Genomic DNA, 24,725 nt, shown 5'->3' with positions numbered 1-24,725 from the left:
CATTTGTGGGATCTTTGTGCAATTATCTGATTTAATAATGAATCATTAAACAGTTATTTTTACTGTTTTTAATGTATAATAATAATGAACCTATTCTAACAGGGAAAGACTGAGGAGCAGATAACAGCAGAGAGATCCTGGTATAACACAGAAAAAGTATGGCTTGTCCACAAGGATGGATTTTCTTTAGGTTAGTGAAAATGTCTGCATTTAAATTGCTTTTGGACCTTTTGTTAAGTTTTTAAGATTAGTGCTTTTTAAGCAAATTCTCAATTTGCTCTGCTGTCAGTGCCAGTGCATATGTCTGTTTATGGCTGAAGTTGTTTGAACCATAGAAAAACCTTTTGAAATTGTGATGCTAAAAGAAGGCAAATGAATAGATTACTCCATTCTACATCAGGCTGTATGTCATTACTGTGGACTAATTAGATGTTTAACTGTAGATGCTTGAGTTGGGTTTTTAATAAAGCTTAGCCCTTATTAGAAGAGATATACCTGCCACACATTATCAGGCATGTAAGACAAGATGAAGCTTTTGCATTCAGGTCGAAACCATATGTCATGATAAATTAACGCCTTGCTTTGTGGTGGCGCAGCAACTCTCCTGAAGACAGAGGTGGGCAGTCTGCCAGAGGGGAAGGTGAAAATCCGCCTGGAGAGTGATGGATCTTTATTAGATGTGGATGAAGATGATATAGAGAAGGTATTTAATCATCAAATCAACTCTAAACCTTATCAGTGAGGGATGACTCTAGGTGAGCATGTGACCATCTCTGACTTTGACCACTAGGCAAACCCTCCGATGTTTGACCGAGTGGAGGACCTGGCCTCTCTGCAGTATTTAAATGAGTCGAGCGTAATGCACTCCCTGCGGCAGCGCTACGGTGGTAACCTGGTGCACACCCACGCTGGTCCAAACATGGTGGTCATTAACCCCATTAGCACTCCCTCGATGTACTCTGAGAAGGTAGGCTGCAGCCTGAGCGTATAATGAGACATCACTTATGGAAAAGTGTAATCATCATGAAGTAAACTTATAGTGATGCACTTGTCTCTTCTACTCTCCTTCACTTTTTTTGTCTTATTTCCAGGTTATGCAAATGTTCAAGGGCTGCAGAAGAGAAGACACAGCCCCTCACATTTACAGCATGGCCCAGGCTGCCTACAGGAGCCTTCTGACCACTCGCCAGGATCAGTCCATTGTCTTACTGGGAAAGAGTGGTAGTGGCAAGACCACCAACTGTCAGTACATCATCCAGTATCTGGTTACCATTGCTGGCAGTGCCAACAAAACCTTCTCCAGTAGGTTGAAAAAGTCCCAAACTCAAAATAAAATACGAGTCAAGTGCATGTTTTTGCTGCTTCCTACAGAGACCTGTGTTTCTCTTTGTTGACTGTAGCAGAGAAATGGCAGGCAGTCTACACAGTTTTGGAGGCTTTTGGGAATGCTTCTACCTGCATGAATGGGAATGCTAGTCGCTTCTCCCATATTGTTTCCTTGGACTTTGACCAATCAGGCCTGGTGGCCTCAGCCTCAATCCAGGTACAAATAAAGACATTTATTTAAGTTATTAGTGCTCCATTACTAAATATCTCGTTTAAGGATACCTCTTAGGACCTCAGACAGTGTGTCTTCAAATAGTAGATAGTGTCACCAATAAATAATATAATATTTTCTGTCATGTAAATTTCCTGTTTTGCTGTTGCCGTGCAGACCATGCTTCTGGAGAAGACGAGGGTGACAAGAAGACCAGAGGGAGAGTCCACTTTTCATGTCTTCTACTACCTGATGGCTGCAGTAGATAGCGCTCTCAGGTCAGGATTAATACTATTAAGCCAATTAAATGTACAACACACCACAGTTCTACGCTGGATTAATATCTTAACATGTTGCATCTTACATAGTTCTATTGATGCACATGATAGCAAATATAACAAACTGGCAACTTCTGTGTTGTCATTTGTTCATCAGAACTGAGCTACATCTCAACCATTTTGCTGAAAACAATACATTTGGAATCATGCCTCAGACTAAGGTAAGTGCTACCTTTTTAATGAGACATTGACCCATATGGAAAAAAACAAATAATAATCAGGAACTGAAAAGTGCCATAATGAGCTTCGGCAACTACTCACATCAAAATAACTCACTTATATGGACATTCAAAACATCAATCAGCCTTGACATATTTTGCTTTGGCTTGTAACAGGCAAATCCAAAAATTGTATTTTCATAAGAGTGACAGGTGGTCAGAAGTTGTATTTTGAAATTTGTTAAACCTCTGCAGATATTGTTAGTTTAGCTAATCCTGTTTAAACCTATAATTTGACAGCTAAATCAACCTCCCAATAACATGCCTAAGACATCTTATTATTAATCATTCAAAGAGGAATTTTATTTGAATACATGTACATGTGCTGTCTGTCAGACTGAAGATAAGCAGCGAGCATCTCAGCAGTTTTCCAAGCTGCAAGCAGCCATGAAGGTTCTGGGAATCAGTGGTGATGAGCAGAGGGCTTTCTGGCTCATTCTTGGGGCCATCTACCATCTTGGAGCTGCAGGGGCCACTAAGGGTAAGCTTGCTAAATTCATCACTTGCTTTACTATTCTTCAGCTGCATCACATACTATTGTGAATAATGCATACCAACAGAATACATAACAGTAGCAAAGATGCAAAGGATGACCCTAACACTAATGCTACAGTACATAATGAACACGCTAAATTGTCCAAAACAGTTTTAATAGCCATTTATGTAATGACAGAAATGTAAAGCTTTATTATTTCACTGTAGGTAACAGCCTCTGTGTGATGCAAGACACTTGTAATAGAGATGAATGAATTATGCATTTGCACTTCGAAGGTTATCAGTGCACAGGTTGTTAGACTGCTACACTACAGCTTGAAATGAAATTTTACGCAGAAAAAAAAATTGGGTGACTGTATCAGTACTCAGGAACCACACAGATTCATCTTGCAGATCTGATCCTGCCTTTGCTCCCATACAGCAGATGAAGCAGTCTGTTAGAACTGAACCTCTGTCAGATCAGCTTTATTAATCCTTATCAATGATTATTATAAATCAGCAAACTGTGATTTGTGTTGCAACACCAAAAAAAATAGAGTCTAATTGGTAGTCCACACTTTCTCAACTCAAGTTGAGACGAAAAACTCAAAAATCTGGTCCTAAGTTTTAACAGACGTTTTATCTTGAATGCATCAGAAGACTAATGGGAACAGCGGTTCTCTTAAACATCAGGATTTGTTCCTGTCTTTGAAGCTATTTGAATGATGAAACCTAACGTAAGACAGATTTTTTTTATTTATTTATTTTTTCCCCTGCCTCTCTCAGCATTTGACTTTGTATTAAAATTAGATATCTGCCCATTCACAAGGTTGAAGCTGCCAAAAGTATTTTTATTATTGGTGAGGATAGTATTAGTCATATTTTGGTTTAAGTATGAAAAGTCCTTTTGAAAAGCTTTTCAAGGATTTCATTTTTTGTGTTTTTAGATAGTTGCTGTTCCAAGCAGAGATTTAAATGTCTTTATTTACATCTAAAAAGACAGATTCCATGAACTTCAAGAGTTTTAATTTTTCTTTATAATATTATTTAAACTCTCTTATGTATACCCTTTTACTTTGGCTGGATATATTTTTTTCTTTAGAAATTAGAAATTTCTTTAGAAAGCTCTTTAGTACATATGTCTTCTGAATATTTAACAAAGCTAAATGATACTTTGCAATTTAAGTCAATTAGCGTGATCTCTGATTTGGAAGCTGTTAACAAATCACAGTATATTGGAATAAAATAGCAACATTGAAATAACAGGGACTGTATAATCGCAGTTACGGGAGCTCTGTATTTTGTGTTTTTAATATGTTTGTTCACTTTTCACTGTCTGTCGGCGCTGTAATTGCCAGTCAGTCGTGCAGAATTGCTTGCCAAATTATTTTCAGTGATCGCCTCCAGCTGGCTGCCAGACTTTTTGATGGCAATATAAAACCACCAGGAAGAGTTCTAAAATTTTCAGCAATGAATATTATCCTGTGTAGCATCTGTTATTGGGAATATAGACACTAAACAACTTTGTTCTGATCTTCAAATTAGTGGGTGACTTATGGACTTCTGTGCTCCCTTTAAACACAGTGTTTTTCATGAAGGAAAATTGCATAACGCGATCAAAGGGACCAAGGCTCAACACAATGATTGTAATTAGATTTTACTGAATTCATTCATTAAAATACTGTACGCCCAAAAGAACACTCTTGATGTGAGGTATTTTACTGTCACAATGATCATAAACATGTTCATTGGCAGTGCAGCTTCATAGTGTGACACAAGAGGGCAGCAATGATCTCTAATCCACTAGAAGTAATTATAGGACCCATCAGAAATTCTGAATTGAGTTTTCTAAAAATTCTATGTTGTGTGTGTGTGTGTGTGTGTGTGTGTATATATATATATATAGCAACATATATATATATATATATATATATATATATATATATATATATATATATATATATATATATATATATATACGCATGCATGCGTGTGTGTATGAGTCATACATTCTTATATATATTTGATTCAGTATTATTGAGCTTTACTGACAAACCTGATTTCCTCCTCTCCTGGGATTAAAATAATTGTGGTGGTGAATATCCATTAAAGCAAATAAAAAAATGTAGTTGCTTGTCTGCTTTACAGCAGTCCCGCTTATCACTATAAAAAGTACAGAGGGCTTCTGCAGTGCTGATGAAACAGAGAGATCCCACTACTCTCTGTGTGAAATCCCCCAGTTTCTCTCTTAAGTCAAAGTAGATACCACTTCATGGTGGATTATGCTGAAGCTTGCTTTCATATCTGCATGTTTCCATCACTCAGCCGTTAGATTAAATGGAAATGTGTGTTTCCAAAAGGAGTTTTTTATGTAAATAAATTAATTTGGTCCCCTTATAAGTTTTGCTTTCATTCTCAAGCCGATAAAAGGGGCAATTAGCACTTCAACTTCACTGACGTCTTTTGAACATAAAGCATACGTCTTTTTTTTTTCAACAATAGTTAAGTGTGTTCAAGCTGCCAACCTTCTGAAGATGTTTTTAGTGCATGCTGTCACCAGCTGTGTCAGTGTCAGCTTGACCAGAGATATAATCCTACCCTGTCAGCGACAGGATTGTCACAAAGCTACCAGGCTAGTCATGTGCCTGGGGTAGTTGGCAGAATGGCTAATGGAGGTTTTCATGCACGTGTCTCAGCTGGCAGGAAACAATTTGCACGTCATGAGTGGGCCCAGAAGGCAGCCTACCTGCTGGGCTGCACCCTGGAGGAGCTCTCCTCCTCCATTTTCAAGCACCAGGCCAAGGGCACCCTGCCCAGAGCCAGCGCTGTCCGCCAGGCTTCAGATGAAAATGGCACAGCAGATGCAGGTACTCCACAGACCACATTTACCAACAGATTCTTTCTTCTTCATCCCCCTCCCAAACCCCCACCCCCACCACCTCTTTGTCACTTTCACTCTGTTTTCACACACACATGCACACACGTACAGCTCCGCTCATCACCTGAGGGAAATTGCATGCTCTGGAGAAAGTAAAGCTTATCTTAGTAATGAATACCACAGTTTTACAATGGCTATTGACAGATAAGTACACACAAGCAATTGTCGGGACAAGCAATTTTGGAACCACTCTTCATTCATTGTCCTTGAAATCATAATTGCCTCACATTGATTTTTCAAATGTGCAGATCGTCTGACTTCCATCAAGACTGCAACACAGTTTGAAGGGCATGAGGATGCAGTTAGCTGTCGGTCACAGTAGGAATAGACAGAATTGGCCTCTGATTCACCTTCACTGCATTTCCCCTCACATATGAACATACATCCATATCACACTATTTTGTATGATAGTGCAATAAATTAGGAAAGCTTAACAGGTGGCCATTGCCACTAGGCACAGAGATGAGTGTGCACTGTTTGATCTGACCAGTTCAGAAACACCTGAGTCCTAAATGACACAGCTTTACAGAAACAATTTCAGGCCTAGTTTGAATGCTTTATGCCTTTGGTCGTAATGTTGCCAAATACAATGCTTCTACAAGCAAACAGGGTGATTTTAGTATTAGTCTAGCTGAAAACATTTCATTTGGTTTTCATGTTATATTGTTGGAAATATTGTGATGAACTGGCTAGTTCTGATTTGTTTTGTCTGGATGCTCTCATACCAGGATCCAAAGCTACAGCCATGGAGTGTTTAGAGGCCATGGCATCGGGGCTTTATTCTGAACTCTTCACGATCCTCATTTCTTTAATAAACCGGTTAGTATTTTTTCCTCTGGTACTTAACTGAAGCTGTATCAAATTTACTTTGGCTGGATATATTTCTTGGCATCTTGAATGAAATTTTACACTAACGTAATTCTGTGGAGATTATGCAATACTCATCCAGATAATGTCGGTTTTTAATTTGTTTAATGGGTATTTGAGGGGTATAAAAGGCTATTCTGACTTTAAGACTTGGTTTTGGGTTTTACAATAAAATAAGGATTATTTATAGTGTGAGTTATGTTGGTCCTGTGGTGGATAAAGGTTAAAGCTAGGGTTATATGCTGGGATTGTAATCAATAAAAAGTGTCGAACTATACCAGTGTTAATGTTTGTGTGTACGTGTGTGTTTTCTTTTTGTGCTTCAGGGCCTTGAAATCCAGCCAGCACGCCCTGTGTTCTCTGCTCATTGTGGACACACCAGGCTTTCAAAACCCCAGGCTGGCTAAGCGTGAGTGTGGCGCAACCTTTGAGGACCTGTGCCACAACTACACTCAGGAACGTCTGCAGACCCTGTTCTATCAGCGTTCTTTCATTCAAGAATTGGAGAGATACAAAGACGTAAGGAAATGATGCAGCGCGCGCGCGCACACACACACACACACACACACACACACACAGCCTGATTGTTATTGTCTCGTTCTTCTGCCTACATCTTTCTTTCTCTCTGTGTCGGCTGCTTTCTCTCAAATACATCATCTCCAATAGTGTATGTTTTCACACATCAGATACACTATCCCTCCCACCTGTCACAAGCTGTGACAAGCCAAAGTAATTCATGTGTTAGACCTTCTCATTAGTGATGCCAGTCTTCACCTCCTCTGCCGAGATCAAAGTAAAGTCACTCACAACTGCCTTTGGGAGACACGCCCAGCTGCACAGCAGTGTTGCTCACTGATGAAGGAACTATTCTTCTTCTGTCCTTCTTAGAATTCTGTCCTGCAATGCTGGACCATACTAAATGGGCACAGTCATCCCTAAAACTTTAAAGTGTTTAAGATTAAATATTAATTTTTTTTTTCTTTCATAAATTCTGATCGTATTAGTATTAACGTATTTAATATTGCGAACAACGATCCTGGGATTTCCCACCCACATTCCCACCCACATCCTCTGGCTGAGAAAATGGGAATTGGAGTGAAATGAAGTGTTGCATAAATCTGTGTAGTGTAATTCTCTCTTGTCAATACATCTTGAAAATATAAGAAGCTGTGAAGCTGTCATTGAAAACTGGGTCAAACTCATTTAAAACAGCACACTGTATCAACAGTGACAGGCAGGTTAAACTCTGATACACACAACAGGAGTGTGCTTTATGTTTTCAATCTATATGCTGTTGAGTGCTGCAGCGGTTTTTGTATTTCGTCTGCATATTGACTCTCCACAGCAGAGAACAAAAATCATTTAGGCTACTTCACACAACTTGAACATCTGTCATAGCCGCACTATTAGCACTGCCAGCGTATTCCCACATTTCTAGTGCAGCCTGTGCTTTGTCACTGTGAGTTGCTGCATGCCTGTTTTGCTCTGGTGAAGGTAATTTAGCATATTTATTTCCACTTTATCCCAGAAATGTTATCATCTGCAACAGTAATGAAATCTTTTACAGTTTCTATTTATCTGTAAGAAAAAAACATTCAAAGGAAATGGCAGATTTTCTTGTTATTATAATAGATTTGTTGTGGCTTTTAGTTTTCTTACATCTAATATACAATAGTTTTTTTATTGCAATATACATAAATAGGGTACTCGGCATTTAAAATATGACCTGCGTTAGACTCTTCTCATCTGGAGAAATTCTGCCTCGTTACCGAGTAGATGGGGCTTTTGATTAATTGTTAAGTCTATAAATTGTCTTAAGCAAGTGAAAATCCCTGTTGAAAAGGTACAAGGTGGCATCTTTTAAATGTTTAAATATTTTATCAGACCAACAGTCAAGAACCCAAAAATATATTCATTTTTCTGTCATATGTATTACAAAAGGGAAATAAATCTATAGTCTTTTTAGTTAAAAAATGACAGAAACACTTAACCAACCAAATATTTGCCAGTTCATTTTCTGTTGACCTTCTAATCCATTAATCATTGCAGCTCTGTCTGGGATTCCTTGCAGTGGATTACCAAATTGTGATAATCCATGTCACGTGAGCCAGGGTCACTAGGAAGTTATGTCTCCCTGGGCTCATGGAAGCATGGGATCAAGTTTGTGCAAACTCCACAGTTCTTGGGTAGTCTGAGAGCACTACCTCAGGACTATGGATTTTTTGGGGGGAAGGGAACCACAAGCAAAACAGCTGCTGAATAGCTTTTAAAATTGTAATTCCAAACAGTTTTCTGTCCAAAATACATCTTTGTAGGAATTTTTATTTTTCTTGGATAATCAATCATTTTATTGGCTAATAAAAGGTCCGTCAATCTTCCTTTCATCCTGCAGGAAAACATAGAAATTGCTTTAGAAGACACAGAACACAGCACATCTCTGTCTGTGGCAGTGGTGGACCAGGCCTCCAGCCAAGCACTAGTAAGTTCAGTGTTTTTAATGTGCTGTCTTCATTTCTGTGTTGATATTATACTGCATTTCCCACTTGCATACTCACTTGTTTTTTCTCGGTGTTTTCATGCATAAATCTGGTATTGGTGTAATAACTTGCCTCTGAATGCCTCTCACAACACCTGAGAGACTTGCATGTCTTTCATGATCTATTTTCACATTTAATCTCTGGGCACCCTTTTTTATTCAGTAATGAATATCATTTTTAAGCATCAGAAGTTTTCTTTTAGTGAGTTTCTAAACGGTGGAAGGTGCTATTTGGCAGAAGCTTGAAAAAGAGAAGTAAGACCCGGGCAGGAACCATTAGAAAATCAATGTTTGGCCTTTGCAGCCAGTGATGTGCACCATGGAAACAGAAGTGGCAGTGTTTAGAGAGCCATACATCACTTTGGTATAATTCCAGTACGTTTGGTTTGAGTGCTTTACTTTTTAAAGGGTTTCCACTCTAATGGGAATGTCATCAGGAGCATTGAATTGCAGTGAATCACACTAAAACCTAAATGAAAATATATAAGCACGGATTCTTCAAAATCATTTCTAAAGTCAGCTCTGAAGAGCTGCTGCCGAGAATGAAAAGCTCAGATGTCCGTTATCACAAACAACCTTAATGCTCAGTTCATTGCAAGCTTCATAGTTGTCATATGTCTCCTCCAGACGGACTCTGTTATATTTTGAGTCAGTGTAGTGTTCACTGCTGATAAGGATGTCTCCAGTGTAACTTCCTGATAGCTGCTAAAACTATTTTTGGTTTAGTGGGTTTAGTTCTTAAGTTGATGGTGTTGTTTTAGGCCAGAGCCATGTTAACCAAGTCGGCCACCTTATGGTCATTGTTGCTTCTGGACCTCGTTGTCATCCGCAAAACAGTAGTGGCCTATTCTACAGTAAAAGTCTTTGGACAAAAACTGCACTTATGAGTTTATATGCAAAAACACAAAGTGTGCTGTTTAATTCTGGCAGCTGAGATGTGCACCTATAATAGGCACATTTATCTAGTTGATATCATACAAGAGGAAAACAAAAACCTTATGCGCTAATTCCATGACCATCAGTGCTGAGATGTGTTTTATTTTCTCTTCTATGTTTGCACTAATTGAAATACTAATTGTATTACTTTTTAATCCCTTCTCTTCTGCCACTCTTCGTATTCATGAACCAAGTTTTGTTTCTGTTTCCATTATAAGGAAATGCTAAATTGATACCATTATCACAGTAACTGCTGAAGGGTACACAGACCACAAATGCTTTTGGGACTATAATTTCAATGCTATTATAAATATCAAGCTCGTCACAGCTGTCTCACATACAGCAAACCACCAGCTCTTAATATTCCAAGTGTCATTTCTACAATCTTTTCATTATCTTGTTTTCATTTTGTGTACTTGGGCAAGAAGGTTGGTTGTATGTATGGGGGACTGATAGTAAAAAAGAATTTTTGAGGCAGACCTTTTAGTTATGAGGGTCAAATGGGTGACGTAAGCTGAAGGCACAGTGATCAGGCCACTGATAGAAGGTAAAACAGTACATTGAAATTTTGTGGGTGTGTGTTTGTCCTATTTGACAGGTACGGGCAGCAAGAACTGATGAGGCACGGGGCCTGCTGTGGCTGATGGAGGAGGAGGCACTGCAGCCTGGGGGATCAGAGGAAACACTGTTGGGACGTCTCTTTAGCTACTATGGACCTGCTGAGGGAGAGAGTAAAGGCAAGGAGAGGCCCACAACACATGCACAGAAACTCAGACTATAATACAAAAGAATTCGACTTGACCCTCTGATAAGGGTCGTTAAAGAAAAGAACAGATATAGTAAAGCTAATGTCAATATGTAATACAAGCAAGAAGAAATAGATTATTATTTTTGTTGCCATATTTTTTTTCTGTTGCAGCATAAATATTAAAGTTTTATTTATAGTCTCTGAGACCTATTATAATCCTCTACTGAAGATTTTGTGTCATGGACAATGGACTCATATTGATGTAATACATCGTATCTGACAGATTAAACTGTAGATGAGTCATAGAAATTGTTTTTGTGTATATTGTTGACAACCTTGGCAATACCTTCCAAGGTTACAGCTTATAAAAAACACCTAATACGACTCAGTAGAGAAAAAAGTGTCAGATATCCCCCTAAAAATACAGCTGAAAGCTTCTGATCCATATTCTTCATGGAGGCCAAATTTTCTCTATAGTTTACCACCATCTCTTGATAGTCTATCACATCATGCTTTAGTCAGACCATTGCATTATTTATGGCAATATTATATCATAGTTTTAAACATTTCACTCTAAAACTGCATAGACAGGCTCATAGGCCCCATTAGGAGCAGCTTGACTTTTGTTGTCAGTAAAGTTCTTGTAGGTTTGTGGCATACTGCAGATACCAAAGCAGTCAAGATGAGATGGATCCATCTTACAACTTATTTATTTATTATCAACCATTAATACAGACTGTAGGATTGTATGAATTACTGTATGAACTCCTGAAAGTGATTAGATTTATTTTATTTTGTCATCTTTCTGCATATGTACAATGATCCAGTGCATCTTACCTTACCTTGCCTTTACATTAGGTCACACTTTCCTCTTGAAGAGTGAAAAGGATAGTCATTTCCTGCTGGGCCACAGTCATGGGACTGACTGGGTGGAGTATGATGCCCATGGGTGGCTGAACTATGCCAAGCTGAACCCTGCCTTTACAAATGCTACAAGCCTCTTGCAGGACTCCCAAAAGTAAGCATCACATATGCAGGAGGACTACTGTATATTCAGAATATTATCTTAGTGGATTAACTGCGGAACCTTAGGCTGAGAGTACTTTATCTCTTGCAGGAAGATCATCAGCTCATTGTGCATGAGCCGAGCAGGTGGAGCCTCTGTTTTATCCGGCTCCATTGCGGGCCTTGAAGGTGTTTCCCAGCTGTCCTTGCGGCGAGCCACGAGCATGAGAATGACCTTCACCACAGGCGTAGCTGCTATTAAGAAGAAGTCTTTGTGTATCCAGATAAAGCTTCAAGTGGTGAGAGGAAAAAATGAAAGTAATCGGTCATTCAAAACTGTATTTTTATGTATTTGTCCACTGGTGATTTGAAGTTTTGCATTCAGGAGCAAAAAAAACTGCTATTGTCTTGTTTATACATTTGTTTGTCCAAAATTGCTCCCTGATGGACAAATATTCTCTGGAGGTGTGGATGTTAGCATTGAAACAACTGAGTCCTTGGGATGTAGTACTGCTGCCAAACCCACTGAGATACCAGTCTTCAGTTTTTTTTTTTTTTTTTTTTGGTCGGTAATGTTTAGCTATAGGGATTTGAAAGGTTGATAGAGTATATCAAGGCTCATAGCTGTAAATTTGTTTTGGAATCTACTTAAGGCCTTATATAGTAGCAGTCTCAAATTGCTTTATAGAGCTTTAAAGAAAATGGATGGGATCAAGGCCAGTATTTGGGCTGCAGCCATAGATAAATCTGGTGATATTAGGCCTGGTGTTGGTGTGCTGTGTGAACAGCTCTGCAGCTATTTTGCTTCCAACTCTGTTTCTTGACAACAATATCAATATTGGATAATTCTGTAAAACCCTAGATCACATTCATCGACAAAGACCGGTGCCAGGCTGTTTTAAAAATTCCTGCTGTCTGTTCATGGCAAATATGTTATGGTTAATTAAGGCATCATTAGAGATGTCAACTGTGGAGTGAGGAATCCTCAAACATGGACATAATGTCTAAAGCTCCTGATCTGTTAAAATTAAACCTAGTTTAAATTAAAGTAATACAGCACAATACAAAGAAATGAAAAGGATTAGCAAGACTTTGTGACAGAAAATAGTTTATTCAGCACTACTAGAATAATCCATAAATACTAATCAGAGAGACAGTTACCATATGATGTGATAAGGTTAAAAAAAACAAAAAAATGGGCAACTTTTGTATTAACATGGGTCTAAAATTTGAAAATGTGGGAATTGCTCAATAAACATTTGTGAAAACTAAAAACTGTGAGCCTTGTAATTCACCTTAGGCTAGTTAACAATTTAGATTTTATGAATTCAGAGTTTTTCTCAAGCTTTGTACAGAATTAAGATGTCAGATTTAAGCTGCCTATTGTTATTAAAACACAAATAATTACTAAATGACATGTTGTAGGGTCTGCATTTCAGTATGCAGAACAGTTGGTGAAGAAACAACTCTGCTGGTCAGTAGGAGTTATGACATTGCCCTCTAACCCTGCTCTGTCTTTTCCAGGATGCTGTCCTTGACATGGTGCGGCGGTCCAGGATTCACTTTGTTCACTGCATATTGCCTAAGGCAGATGCCCTCAAGGCCCTGAGTGGATCCCTGTTCAAAGGAGGGGAATGTGAGGCTCAAGGGGAGAGTGGTGATCCCAGCTTAATGCAGCTAGATGTAGCCTTGCTCCGTGCTCAGCTGCGTGGCTCAAAGCTGCTTGATGCTCTCCGGATCTACAGGCAAGGTGAGATAGCCAGTACAATCACCTCACACTAATGACAGGTATTGAAAAACAGTATGCTAATGTCTTTCAAGCTATAGACATCCCCAACACCCCCAAAAAGAAAAAAAAAAACAAAAGATCTATTATTCTCTACCAACTTTTACAGGTTACCCCGATCACTTGGTCTTCTCTGAGTTTCGCCGACGCTTCGATGTATTGGCACCACACCTCACCAAGAAGCATGGGAGGAATTACATTGTGAAGGATGAGAGGAGAGTAAGTCAGTCAACAGGAGAGGTAGTAAAATATACAGCTCCGCCAGTGGCCAGGCACAGTCAAGATTAATGTTGTTGAGAGGCAGCTTCATTACATCTGCCCCTGATTTGTCAGCAGCCCACTGACAGAGAAATAAACCTTCATTTATCAGGGCTATTGTAATGATCTAATCAACTTAACCTTATCAGTACCACGCCTGTTAAAGAGGCAGATCAGGATTCTGGCTTAGAAAGTGCGTCACTGCATTCAAAGCTACCAAATACTATTTGAGTAGATGTGCTTATCATCTTTTGTAATCTTGGGATTGGACACAAGCTGCACTGGCTTTTCCCTGCTTCTTGGCCTGTACTGGTTTACCCTCTTTAATGCTTTTATTTTAAATTTATGGATAATGATTGTAAAATAAAAAACCTTTACCTGACGTTTTTTCCTTTAAAAGTTAAAAGTTAGGGTGTGTTGTGTGATGGTGCATTGTTCCTCTGCAAGAGAAACTGGTTGAAATGCAGTGGAGAGAAAAAAAATGCACAGGTTTGTTTCTAGTGAAAAATGAGAGAGAGAGTCAAAGAATAGAGTTAAGGGAGAGAAAAGCTCTTTCCCCTGTGTCAGTGTATTGGTAGCTGAGTTTCTGTGGAAACACTGGCAAACAAAAGCCCCTCAGTGCTCATGGCAAACCTCTCCTGGTGTAATCTAGATGTGGTCTTTCAGGGTGGCGGCTCAAGTAGAGAGAAGCGGCTGAGACAACAATACGTCTACAGTATACACCGGCTAGGAGAGGCTCCGGGCTAGCTAATGGTGTACCTCTGCATAGGCTGTATGTGTTTAAGGCTGCAGTGGAGGCGGGAACACCAGGGGAGGGGGGAGGGGGGGTCATGTAGCATAAGCCAGGAGCAGGTGTATTCTGGGGGGAATAGTTGTAATTGGTTTGTGGTTGAGGTTGGGAGATTCTGGGGAGTCAAACTTTTCCTGAGCTTACTGTCTTACTTTCAAAAGAAAATACAGTTGGGAATGGATGTGAGAAAAGAGGAAACACTGCACTGTACCATTAGTTCAGCATGGCAACTTAGGGGAGCTGTGGACTACTGAACTGTTGCATTGTCAGTAGTAGTCCCCACTGGATCCAGCAGTTGAAAGTCTAAGTCTGTTTGTCTGTTTGTGTACATGTTGTGCCTTTGCCCAGGCTGTGGAGGAGCTACTGGAGTCCTTGGATTTAGAGAAGAGCAGCTACCACATGGGTTTGAGCAGGGTGAGTAATACCGCCATACCTCAAATAAATAAACAGCTTGAATAAACCATCGCTGTGAATTGCTGTCACTTTGACTCCTTTTAAAGCTCTAAACACAGAGCTATAGTATACAGCTCTTTTCATCCTTGTATTTCTGTAAAGGACACTTCCTCTCGTGGGGAGTGTGTCTGTCATTACACCTGTCCCTTTGAGTTTTGCTTGCCATCCTCTTTCGGAGATCTGCCAAGCCTTGCTCCTTTTTGCAGTCTTTAAGCTAGTGGCTACCTGAGAGGCATGTTTCTACCCTGCCTGACTATGTGAGCATAATTCCCTCTTTCTTTTCAGGTCATTAGAGCAAATTCTCACAACTGATGGCCCTCTTTGTTTTTCACCACGACCATAGTAAAGTAATCACAGTAAACGCTGCCTGGCACACTGACGGGCTAATCCTATCAGCCGAAAAGTGGCCATCAGCCAAGAAGGAAATCAAAGGAAACAATAATAAACAAAACAGTGGAACTTATGCTCGTAGATATGTGCAGTGTACAGGGCCCTTTCATAACACATGGTACAAGAGTAGTTTGGAGGCAGCTTCACATGGTGCCACACTTTGGAGTGTGAAATGGGCTCTGAGGTAGACAAGCACAGTTGGCCATTCACAAAGCATTCCAGTGGCATCTTAGAAACCTGTCTCACTTGCATGCCAATTACACCAACCCCAAATAACCCTACAGCAGTAAAATCATGGTTGACGGGATAAAATCTGCCATTAGCAATTGCCACCTGTCTAAAAACAGCATAGCTATACATAAAATATAACATGCATCTGATGATTATGAAAGACAGCTTCTGCACAACCCCTACTAAGAAATTTGAAAGGTAATATTCATCAGTGTCATTAAATGCATCACTTCTCCCTACTGGTTGTCAGTAGGGAGAAGCTTAAGCTGCTTGATCAATTCCAGTTTCTGCTTTATTAAGAAATCACATATGGATTTGGTAATTTATAAAGCACTGGGACCTGTGTGGGGAGACCTTGGGTGGAGACATCATCCATCCATTTTAATAGCTTGCTGCCATCATACATGAATTACATTTGCAGTAGCTAATCCCTCTGAGGTATTGACAGGCCGTGATGTGAACCGCTTTCTATTGGCTGTTTACCCGTGTTTTACCTTTGGCCCAGATTAGAAACAGACAAGGCTGATTGTCAGAGATAATAACTTAATCACAGCTTTCTCACTTAGATAAGACTCACTTGTCCATGGATTACACTGTTTCTCATTGATTTACTGCTTCAGTGCACTTATTTACTTTTTAGCTCACTTCTGTTTTTATTTTGCTCTTGTGCTTCACACTAAATCTAATATCCCCCTGGCATAAAGCATTACATGATCTCTCAATAATTTTACTCTTTCTTAATATGTCAATTTAATCTTATGTGTGTGTTCGTTTTTCCTTCTAGTTGTTCTTCAGAGCTGGCACCTTGGCTAAGCTGGAGGAGCAGAGGGACGAGCAGACCAAACATAATCTAGTGCTGTTTCAAGCTGCCTGTAGAGGCTACCTGGCACGGCAAGCATTCAAGAAGAGAAAGGTAAGCAAGTCATCACCAGTTAGATGAAGTTAGTCTTAGCTCAAATCACTGAGGATATCGAAATTGACTTTGGTGTTTGGTTATTTATCTGTCACAAGTTTGATATACATCATCACTCCAGTACAAATCACAAAGTACATTTGATATTAGCAAAAGCTAACAAAGTATCAAGGTCTATATTGGTCCGTAATTGTGTAATAAAGTAGATGAAGAATGGGAACTTCAGAAGCTGTGGTGTCTAGTCCTCAAGGAGTTGAGTTCCTTGTTCAAAGCTAATTTTAGGTCCTGTTTGCTTTGCTCTTGGTGTAGATCTAACCAGCTCAGCTGTAAATCTTCAACTAATTACAAATGTGTTCTCTAACCCTGACTCTCCTGTAGTGTAATCCTATCCAATCAAGTATTTGATGGTGACACATTCATTTCTGTCGCATTTTGTTGAAGTGCTCCTCTTAAACGCTGCCTTTTCAAATGCGCTGCTGACATTGTGCTGCCTCCTGTTTTACCCAGCTTCCATTTTTCTCCCAGTGCATGATGGGTTCATCTCTGTGGACCTCATATGTGTCCCATTGTGATGTATGGAGGCCCACAGTCCTTCTTCCCCTCTGTGATTACTAGTTAAGTGAATGTGTCACTTCAGTTGGCTAGTGATGAACCAGCACAAACAGAATCACCATTACTGCCCCCCATCCCCTACAACATGCTGTTAGTGAGTGAATATCTTGTTCACCTGCATATAATGCCAGTAAAATTATAAAATTGTAATTTTTGTAATAAGGTAAATCAGTATGACCTTTACTATTACTTAGACCTTCAGCTCTTTGCTGTTCTTACTATTTTTCTTTTTATTTTTTCCATTTAGTAATGGATGTTGGATGAAAATTATGGCTCAAAGGTCATTATTAACACAGTGAAGCAGGCTTAGAGCTTGGTGTTTCTGCTAGAACATGAAGAACATCAACAGCGAGAAACCATTAAAATTGCCTGGCAACTGTGCAATTAAAAAATCCATTAACAAAGAGGCTATTTTTTTCACTCTGTCCCCATATGCCTCTTATCCCCTGCAAATATAGCTATAATAGAGATATGAAACTCTTTTTTTTCCTTTGTAGTTTTATTTTTTATTATCTTGTAATTTTATTGCTGTTAAATTCGACATTAAGTTGACAAGCCTGTAACATCCTGTTATGAATATAACAATCTAGGTGACAATCTCAGCCTAGTGTAGGGGTTTATTTAAAGGACATATGATCCTATCATTGTGTTGCCTAGCCTAGCTGTATCCCTGTGTTTGAGCTAAGCAAAGACGAAGGGATCTTGGCAATAAAGTGAATGTGGTTGTGGTTTTCCCAAAATGTAAATACAAAAACGTTGATACATTTTATTAAATGAACTGCCTGAAAATCTGATATTTTAATCATTGCCACAGTGTAGTTGAAAGAGTTTATGATAATAGTGGACAACACAGGTCATCCATCCAGTACCTTTTATCCTGGCACATCCAGGGTCGGGGGAAGGGGGGACGACATTGAGCGAGAGGTGGGGTACACCCCGGGCAGATCGCCAGTCTATCACAGGTCAGCACAGATCAGTAATAAGATTTTTGGATTAAAAAGCTGTTTGGGCTTAGCTCTATCTTACCCCTCTAAACAGCAAATGGCCCAGTTTGATTCTGTTTGGTGCAGATATTTACTGCATTGGGATAAATTATGTATTGGCGAACACTGGTCTGTCCAGTAATGGAATGATACACAAAGTCTTTTCAAGGGTTCCTCAAAAAAAAAAACTTAATGGTGAAATTCTAAAAAAAAAAAAAAATCTGTATATCAAAGCTTTTAGCATTTTTATACCAGTATTTACAGTCAGAATAAAATGTGATGCTCAGGAGTGAAGTGAGGAGCAGTGCCAAGCCTGGCTTTTTCTCCCTGGTTTTCCCTTTTTTTAACCTACTAATTAACTAGGCACAGTGTACTGGATTTATTACTATTAAGCTGTATGAAATAGATAGTTTCCTCTTCTAACAATGATTACCTGAAGGACTCCTGATTGAGTTAGTCAACACCAGAGTACTGGAACAGAAGCAGGGCTGTAGTGGATTATTGAGTGAGATTTCTGTCTTCCCACATAGAAGATTTCCAGAGGGTTTTGATGTTCAGTCTTGGAATAATCATTGTAGAATAACATACACTTGCACCCTTACTGTTACCCTGTTATCCCCTTGTGAAAATTGATATGGCTCTATTGCCTCTTGCACCGTTTGAAGTATCCAGTCTTAGCAGGTACAGTAGATGGTAATTTGGTGTTTGGTGAAGCCTCTCAGACACTTGCTAGTTGATGTATTTGGATGTGACAGAAAGTCACACGTTCCCTTGATTGATATTCCCCTGCATGTTAACCTTGTGATGCTGTGCCAAGCCCATGTGACATTAAATGACAAAAACACAATTTTTCTTGTTTTTTTTGTTTCTCTCCTTCAACTGTCTCCTCAAGGGGACACTCTGACATTTTAAAAGTCTGTTATTTTGCCTCAGCTGCCACTTAATGTATTGTGAGTTTTGTCCTTCAGATACCCTAAAAATGTTCTTTTCATTATTTGCATTGAACAAGCAATTGTAACAATTGTAAAGCTACAGGCATAATGGCTAGTGCCATTAGCCAGTGCTGCAGTCATATATCTGACATATGTGCCTGAACACTTATATGTATACAGTATTTGTATGATATCACATTCATAACTAAAATGGAAATGTAGAAAATTGCAGATGAGACTGACAGCTGAGTTTTTGTCCTAATCTTGGCTCACAAACCTCATTCACATCACTGTCTTACAGTTGTCACACCCTCTTAATATGGTATGAATGCTAAAATGTTTATCCACGGTGTTGGTTTAGAATAATTTTTTGTTTATTTTCTATTCAATTTAGACTAAATATGACAAGTGAGACCTGTTTAAATCTTCTGTCAGAGATTTGCTGCATTTTGCTCCATGTTAAGGCTTTCACTGTGTGACAAATCCTAATTGGTCATAGCGAGTACCTTCAGGGCAAAATGTACCTGATGCTGAGAATTGTGTTGCTCTAATTGGGTTTGCCTATAATCTGCTGCTGCTCAAGAGCCTCATGCATAAGCAGCATGGAAATCGTGTAATACTTGGAATTAGCTGCCAACATGTTTGATTTAATTAATCAAAAATTAGCTTCCAGCCTTGGAACAGACTGCAGAAAATTCTCCAGAGAAGGATGGTAAGTCTTGGGATGCCTGCTAGCCCATAAACAAGCAATATAACACAAGAATGAGGAATGCAGTGTTTTTCAAATATTGTTCATCAGTGGTGTGGATGATCGAGTAACGGCAGATGAGTTATGTAAAGCAATTACTCCACTGAGTGATTTTTCTGAGCTGGTTCCATGGACCACCAGGTGTCGAAGCCCTATGCAATAGTCTTGGTCCACATACTGTGCACTGGACTTATGGTTACCCTATTTACTATGTTTGTTGTTTTGATCGTAAAGCAACTTATTTCTACTGGAAGGTCAATTTACAGCTATAAGCAGTTATAATAATATTACACTACCACCTGTGTATGTGTGTGTGTGTGTGTGTGTGTGTGTGTGTACGTGTGTGTGTGCGCGCGCGCGTGTGTGTTTGCGCGTGTGTGTGTGTGTGTGTGTCTTTGGCGACTGTTCCTATATATGTGTTTAGATTCAGGACCTAGCAATCCGTTGCATCCAGAAAAACATTAAGAAGAACCGTGGTGTGAAGGACTGGCCATGGTGGAAGCTCTTCACCACAGTCCAACCCCTCATTAAAGTCCAGCTCACTGAGGAGCAGATGAGAAGCAAAGACGTGAGCAGCTTTCTGCCTGATATGCACCACCTTATAGATCCCTCTCAGCTAGATGGCCGCTAATCCACATTTAAAATGCACTACCCACCATTGTAGAATGACACTTCCTCTCATTAATTTTTGAAATTTCTGGTAATGCTTAATAATTTACACTTTAATGTGAAACATTACATGTAACCTACACTAACTATAACTACTGTGTAACTGTCTACTGTGCTCCAGGAGGAGATACAGCTGCTGAAATCGAAGTTTGAGAGGGTGGAGAAAGAGCGAAATGAGCTGAGACTGAACACAGATCGATTGGAGAGCAGGGTGAGTCCCTTCGCCTGTGGCAATGCCTGCTGGGAGGGTGGTGTTAGAGACTGGTGGTGGAGTTCTACTCTTTCATTTCAGTTAAAGATTTGATGACTTAGTTGTACAAGAACTATGATGAGTATTTTATAGTTTTGCATTATACCCTGGGTGTGTTTGTGTTTGTGTGTGTGTGTGTGTGCGCGCGCGTGCGCCCGTGTGTGTGTGTGTATGCGTCTCCGTGCGTGTCCAGATTGCAGACTTGTTGGCAGAGCTGGCTGATGAGAGAAGCACAAGTGAAACAGCATCCCAGCTGCTGGAGACTGAGACTTCAGAGAGGCTCCGTCTGGATAGGGACCTGAAGGATTTACAGGCACATATACACACTATTATAAAAGAAAATCACACTGTTACAGCATACAAGTTCATAAATTCCCATTTTAATGTGACTGTTAAGCTCTTTTTTTGATTTATGTGTGAACCTGTGAATTTCAGCCTAAGTTTGATGCCATGAAGAAACAGTTAGAATCACAGGAGATGGAGGTGATCGAAGCTCGCCTCATGAGAACATCAGAGCTCAATGGGGAGATGGATGACGATGACGGTGATGCTGGTTAGTTGAACTAGAAACTGATAGATATTATCAGCAGGTGAACTGTTTTTGTAGACTCATTCATCCATGTTATTATTTGAGGGTATGACTTGCAGTGACATTTCTCTCATCGTAATCACCATCGTGGTCATCAGTGTCTTTTGAACATTTTTTTTCAATTCCCTAATTAATTGTACCTAATGACAACTTGCAGTAGCTTGTGGGGGCCTGCCTAATGGGCAGGTCAGCTCTGGACTGAAGCATTTTTTACTGACCAGCTCATACCAGGATTATTTGAACAGTTTAAAAAAAAAAAAAAATCTCCTTCATGCTAATTATAGCTATGGGAATGAATGGCTTTGTTCGACAGTTTCACCAGGAGACACCGCAGTAAAGCTTGGGTGCATCTTGCATAATGGTGTTAAGTATATTTTTCAAGATTGGAAATTTACTGCTAGGGGATTAAGATGTTTGCTCCCAGGCATACAGCTAATGCCTGTTACTGATTGGTCTCCACCTGCTGGGAGAGAGAGCTCCTGCTGAGAGCATATTGTCCACAAGCCTTCTTTTTTTTTTTTTTTTTGCTGTTCCCACCCCCTTCAACCCACCTCAGCAGACAAGCCATTACATAGCATATCAGAATTCTTAGATGAATGAGAAAATAATCGTTGGGATCAGAGCCGGTGGCCCTGCAAGTTGTCATTATGCTATATATATGCTAATGAGCAGCACTGATGGAGGAGTCGGTGTTGGTATGTGAAGGAGAAATGGACAGCCTCTAAAATGATAAGGCTTGGAAATGAACCTGAACCTGAATGTCTGCCTGGCCGTTGTTATAGTTCTGATAGCCTCTGACAGTTTCAGAATTAGGGTCGGCTAAGAACTGTGGAAAGTGCCACTTAGACATGTCCTCCTCTAACTACTAATGTGGTGTGCCCTGAATTCTTACCTCTGGTTTATCCAAGATTACAGATGAATAGTAAAGGCTGCATTGTAGTTTCCTGTTGCATGTTTTTTCACCTCATGAGGTCAGGATTTGATGAAAGAAGTTTTATTTCCTGAAAGATTATATTATTTCAGTGCATGAATGTGATAACCATCACAGGCAGCACAGTGCAGTCCATAATCCACAGCATCCATCATTTCTGAGCTTTTGAGCCTCTTTCTCTGTATGCCCATGATAGGATTGCATAAAAGACAGGAGACACCCAAATGCAGCAGACTATTTCTGAATTGTATGTCTTTCCTCCAGGAGGTGAGTGGAGGATAAAATACAATCGAGCCATTCGTGAAATGGACTTCACTAAAAAGAAACTCCAGCAGGAGTTTGATGACAAGCTGGAGACGGAGCAGCAGAGCAAAAGACATGTTGAGAGAAAGGCAAGAAACTTTTTGTAATATCAAATCACTTAAAAAAGTACAAATGTATTTAATATAAGACTACACTCAGTCATATACAGTAAATACAATAATGATATGCATTGACCTGTCATAATAGAATAATACAAATGTGTGTGTGTGTGTGTGCGCGCGTGTGTGTGTATATGTGTGTGTGTGCGTGCGTGCGTGCGTGCGTGCGTGCGTGTGTGTGTGCGCGCGCGCGTGCGTGTGTGTGTGTGTGTGTGTGTGTATGCTGCAGCTGGCTGATTTGCAGACAGATAATGAGGACATGCAGCACTCTGTGCAGCAGCTGAAGAAGAAGTGCCAGAAACTGACGGCAGAGCTGCAGGACACCAAGCTTCACCTGGAGGGACTGCAGAGCCGCAACCACGATCTGGAGAAGAAACAGAAGAAGTTAGTTTCAACTAACCCCCCCCCAGCCTGCCTCTCTGTCTTGCTATCCATTTGTTTATCTGTATATATGTCTTTTTTTTCTTTCTTTCATAGACACAGTTCCAGAGAACATATTGCTCTTTTCTCCTTGGATTACCCAGCACAGACACTCTGACCCACTCGGCGGAACACTAAAGTTTTCTTTAATTTGAATAGTGACTGAGATGTGCTGTAATCTGTGGAATTGCATTAGCTGAGAAAATGACTCAGACTTTAAGCACTTGAGAAGCTATCGCTGTGGCAGAATGTGATCTCTCCCCTGTGGCTAATTGAAGATGCTCTGTGGGTGAAATTATTTTCAGCTGCGCTTCAGAGAGAAAAACAGGGAATTACAACGAGCTGACAGCATGAAACACTTAGCTGTTAAGTTCACTAACCATAAGTGCTTCTGCCCTAGACAACTGAAGAAAACATTTTGCACATTATTACACCCCAATTGTAAATTGATTGCTAATGGAAGGAGATAACAGTTGAGGCTAAAATAGATGTAGTGTTGAAGCAGTGCTGGGCTCTGTGTCAAGGATAGTCTCAGAAGCTGAAAGTCTCTGAAGTAACTGAAGTTAGATGTAGGCTCTGTTATTTAGTCAGCGCTGATATTTTGTTAAATATTCATACACAATTATGCCACATCATTAAACCCTGACAAGTTATAATGACAAATTATTTGGTGTTCCAGGCTTATCTTGCTACATCTCCTGTACGCTTTTGTCTTCCGTGACACATATTGGCACTTTGTGTAATTACACTTCCTACACATTTTAGGCTAATTCTCGACTGTTCAAACCCTATGAAGCCCTTGTCTGATGAAGGGTCAACATTTCATTGAACTGTCTCTCATTGTGTTTGTGTGTGTTTTAGATTTGACCTGGAGCAGAACCAGTCTCAGGCTGAGGTACAAAAAGAAAAGAGCCAGAGGGAGAAGCTGGCTCGAGAAAAAGACATAATGACTGGTGAGATTTTTAACCTCCGCCAGCAGCTGCAGGTAAGCTACTTTACAGAACATACTCCAGATGTACTCTGACATCCTCTCTCAGGGACTGCATGTCTGCTCTCTCTCTTCTCTGTATGACATAACTGGGCTGATGTGCGCTTTATCGTGTCTGTTCTTCTTTGCAGGACAAGGACAGTGAATTGTGCACTACTAACGTGAAGGTGCAGCAGCTAGAGGCAGAGCTGCAGGATCTGTCCTCCCAAGAGTCCAAGGATGAAGCATCACTGGCAAAGGTCAAGAAGCAGCTTCGTGACCTTGAGGCCAAGGTGAAAGACCAGGAAGAGGAACTGGATGAACAGGCTGGAACTATCCAGATGCTGGAGCAGGTATAGTTTGGTGCAGATGTGGTATTTTATGCTAATATGGAAACATATTGAAGTGGTTACTGCTGCACGCTGCTTATATTATGCCGCTCACTTTTAAAGCTCTAAAACGTAACTCTTAAAGTTCTATAACTCAGCAATGAGCTTCTTTCTATTTTAACATCTTTGAAAATGTTTTATAATCTTTTCTGTGATGGGATATTTCTCACTTTGGAGACAAATCAGACCGTTGATCTTTATCATGTATGCATTTTTGGATTCTGTGATTGTGGAATTATTTTATGTGCTATTACTCTATGTCTGGGTCCTCATCATACACTCAGGCTAAGCTACGCCTTGAGATGGAGATGGAGAGGCAGCGCCAGAACCACTCAAAAGAGATTGATAGTAAGGATGAAGAGGTAGAGGAGATCAGGCGGTCCTGCAGTAAGAAG

At 39.9% G+C, this 24,725-nt stretch overlaps 1 protein-coding gene across 6 annotated transcripts in view; it reads left to right on the top strand.

Annotated features, from left to right (window-relative positions):
- Positions 1–24,725, top strand: part of LOC113142781 (unconventional myosin-XVIIIa-like) — a 57,751-nt gene that overhangs the window by 12,695 nt on the left and 20,331 nt on the right. For all 6 annotated transcript variants that reach the window (XM_026328035.1, XM_026328038.1, XM_026328036.1 and 3 more), the window contains 28 exons: positions 103–190; positions 597–703; positions 791–967; positions 1,092–1,302; positions 1,401–1,543; positions 1,715–1,815; positions 1,973–2,036; positions 2,430–2,574; positions 5,264–5,434; positions 6,234–6,324; positions 6,699–6,891; positions 8,765–8,851; positions 10,443–10,581; positions 11,451–11,610; positions 11,710–11,896; positions 13,122–13,347; positions 13,493–13,602; positions 14,780–14,845; positions 16,290–16,418; positions 20,118–20,261; positions 20,484–20,573; positions 20,806–20,925; positions 21,048–21,165; positions 22,397–22,524; positions 22,784–22,938; positions 23,836–23,959; positions 24,094–24,294; positions 24,615–24,725. In XM_026328035.1, coding sequence (XP_026183820.1) covers positions 103–190; positions 597–703; positions 791–967; positions 1,092–1,302; positions 1,401–1,543; positions 1,715–1,815; positions 1,973–2,036; positions 2,430–2,574; positions 5,264–5,434; positions 6,234–6,324; positions 6,699–6,891; positions 8,765–8,851; positions 10,443–10,581; positions 11,451–11,610; positions 11,710–11,896; positions 13,122–13,347; positions 13,493–13,602; positions 14,780–14,845; positions 16,290–16,418; positions 20,118–20,261; positions 20,484–20,573; positions 20,806–20,925; positions 21,048–21,165; positions 22,397–22,524; positions 22,784–22,938; positions 23,836–23,959; positions 24,094–24,294; positions 24,615–24,725 — 3,786 coding nt within the window. The remainder of the gene's footprint in view (positions 1–102; positions 191–596; positions 704–790; positions 968–1,091; positions 1,303–1,400; positions 1,544–1,714; positions 1,816–1,972; positions 2,037–2,429; positions 2,575–5,263; positions 5,435–6,233; positions 6,325–6,698; positions 6,892–8,764; positions 8,852–10,442; positions 10,582–11,450; positions 11,611–11,709; positions 11,897–13,121; positions 13,348–13,492; positions 13,603–14,779; positions 14,846–16,289; positions 16,419–20,117; positions 20,262–20,483; positions 20,574–20,805; positions 20,926–21,047; positions 21,166–22,396; positions 22,525–22,783; positions 22,939–23,835; positions 23,960–24,093; positions 24,295–24,614) is intronic.

Source organism: Mastacembelus armatus, chromosome 14, assembly GCF_900324485.2.
Source record: "Mastacembelus armatus chromosome 14, fMasArm1.2, whole genome shotgun sequence".
NCBI lineage: Eukaryota > Metazoa > Chordata > Actinopteri > Synbranchiformes > Mastacembelidae > Mastacembelus > Mastacembelus armatus.
Note: the sequence above shows the minus strand (reverse complement) of the source record. Positions and strands in the feature narration are given on the sequence as shown.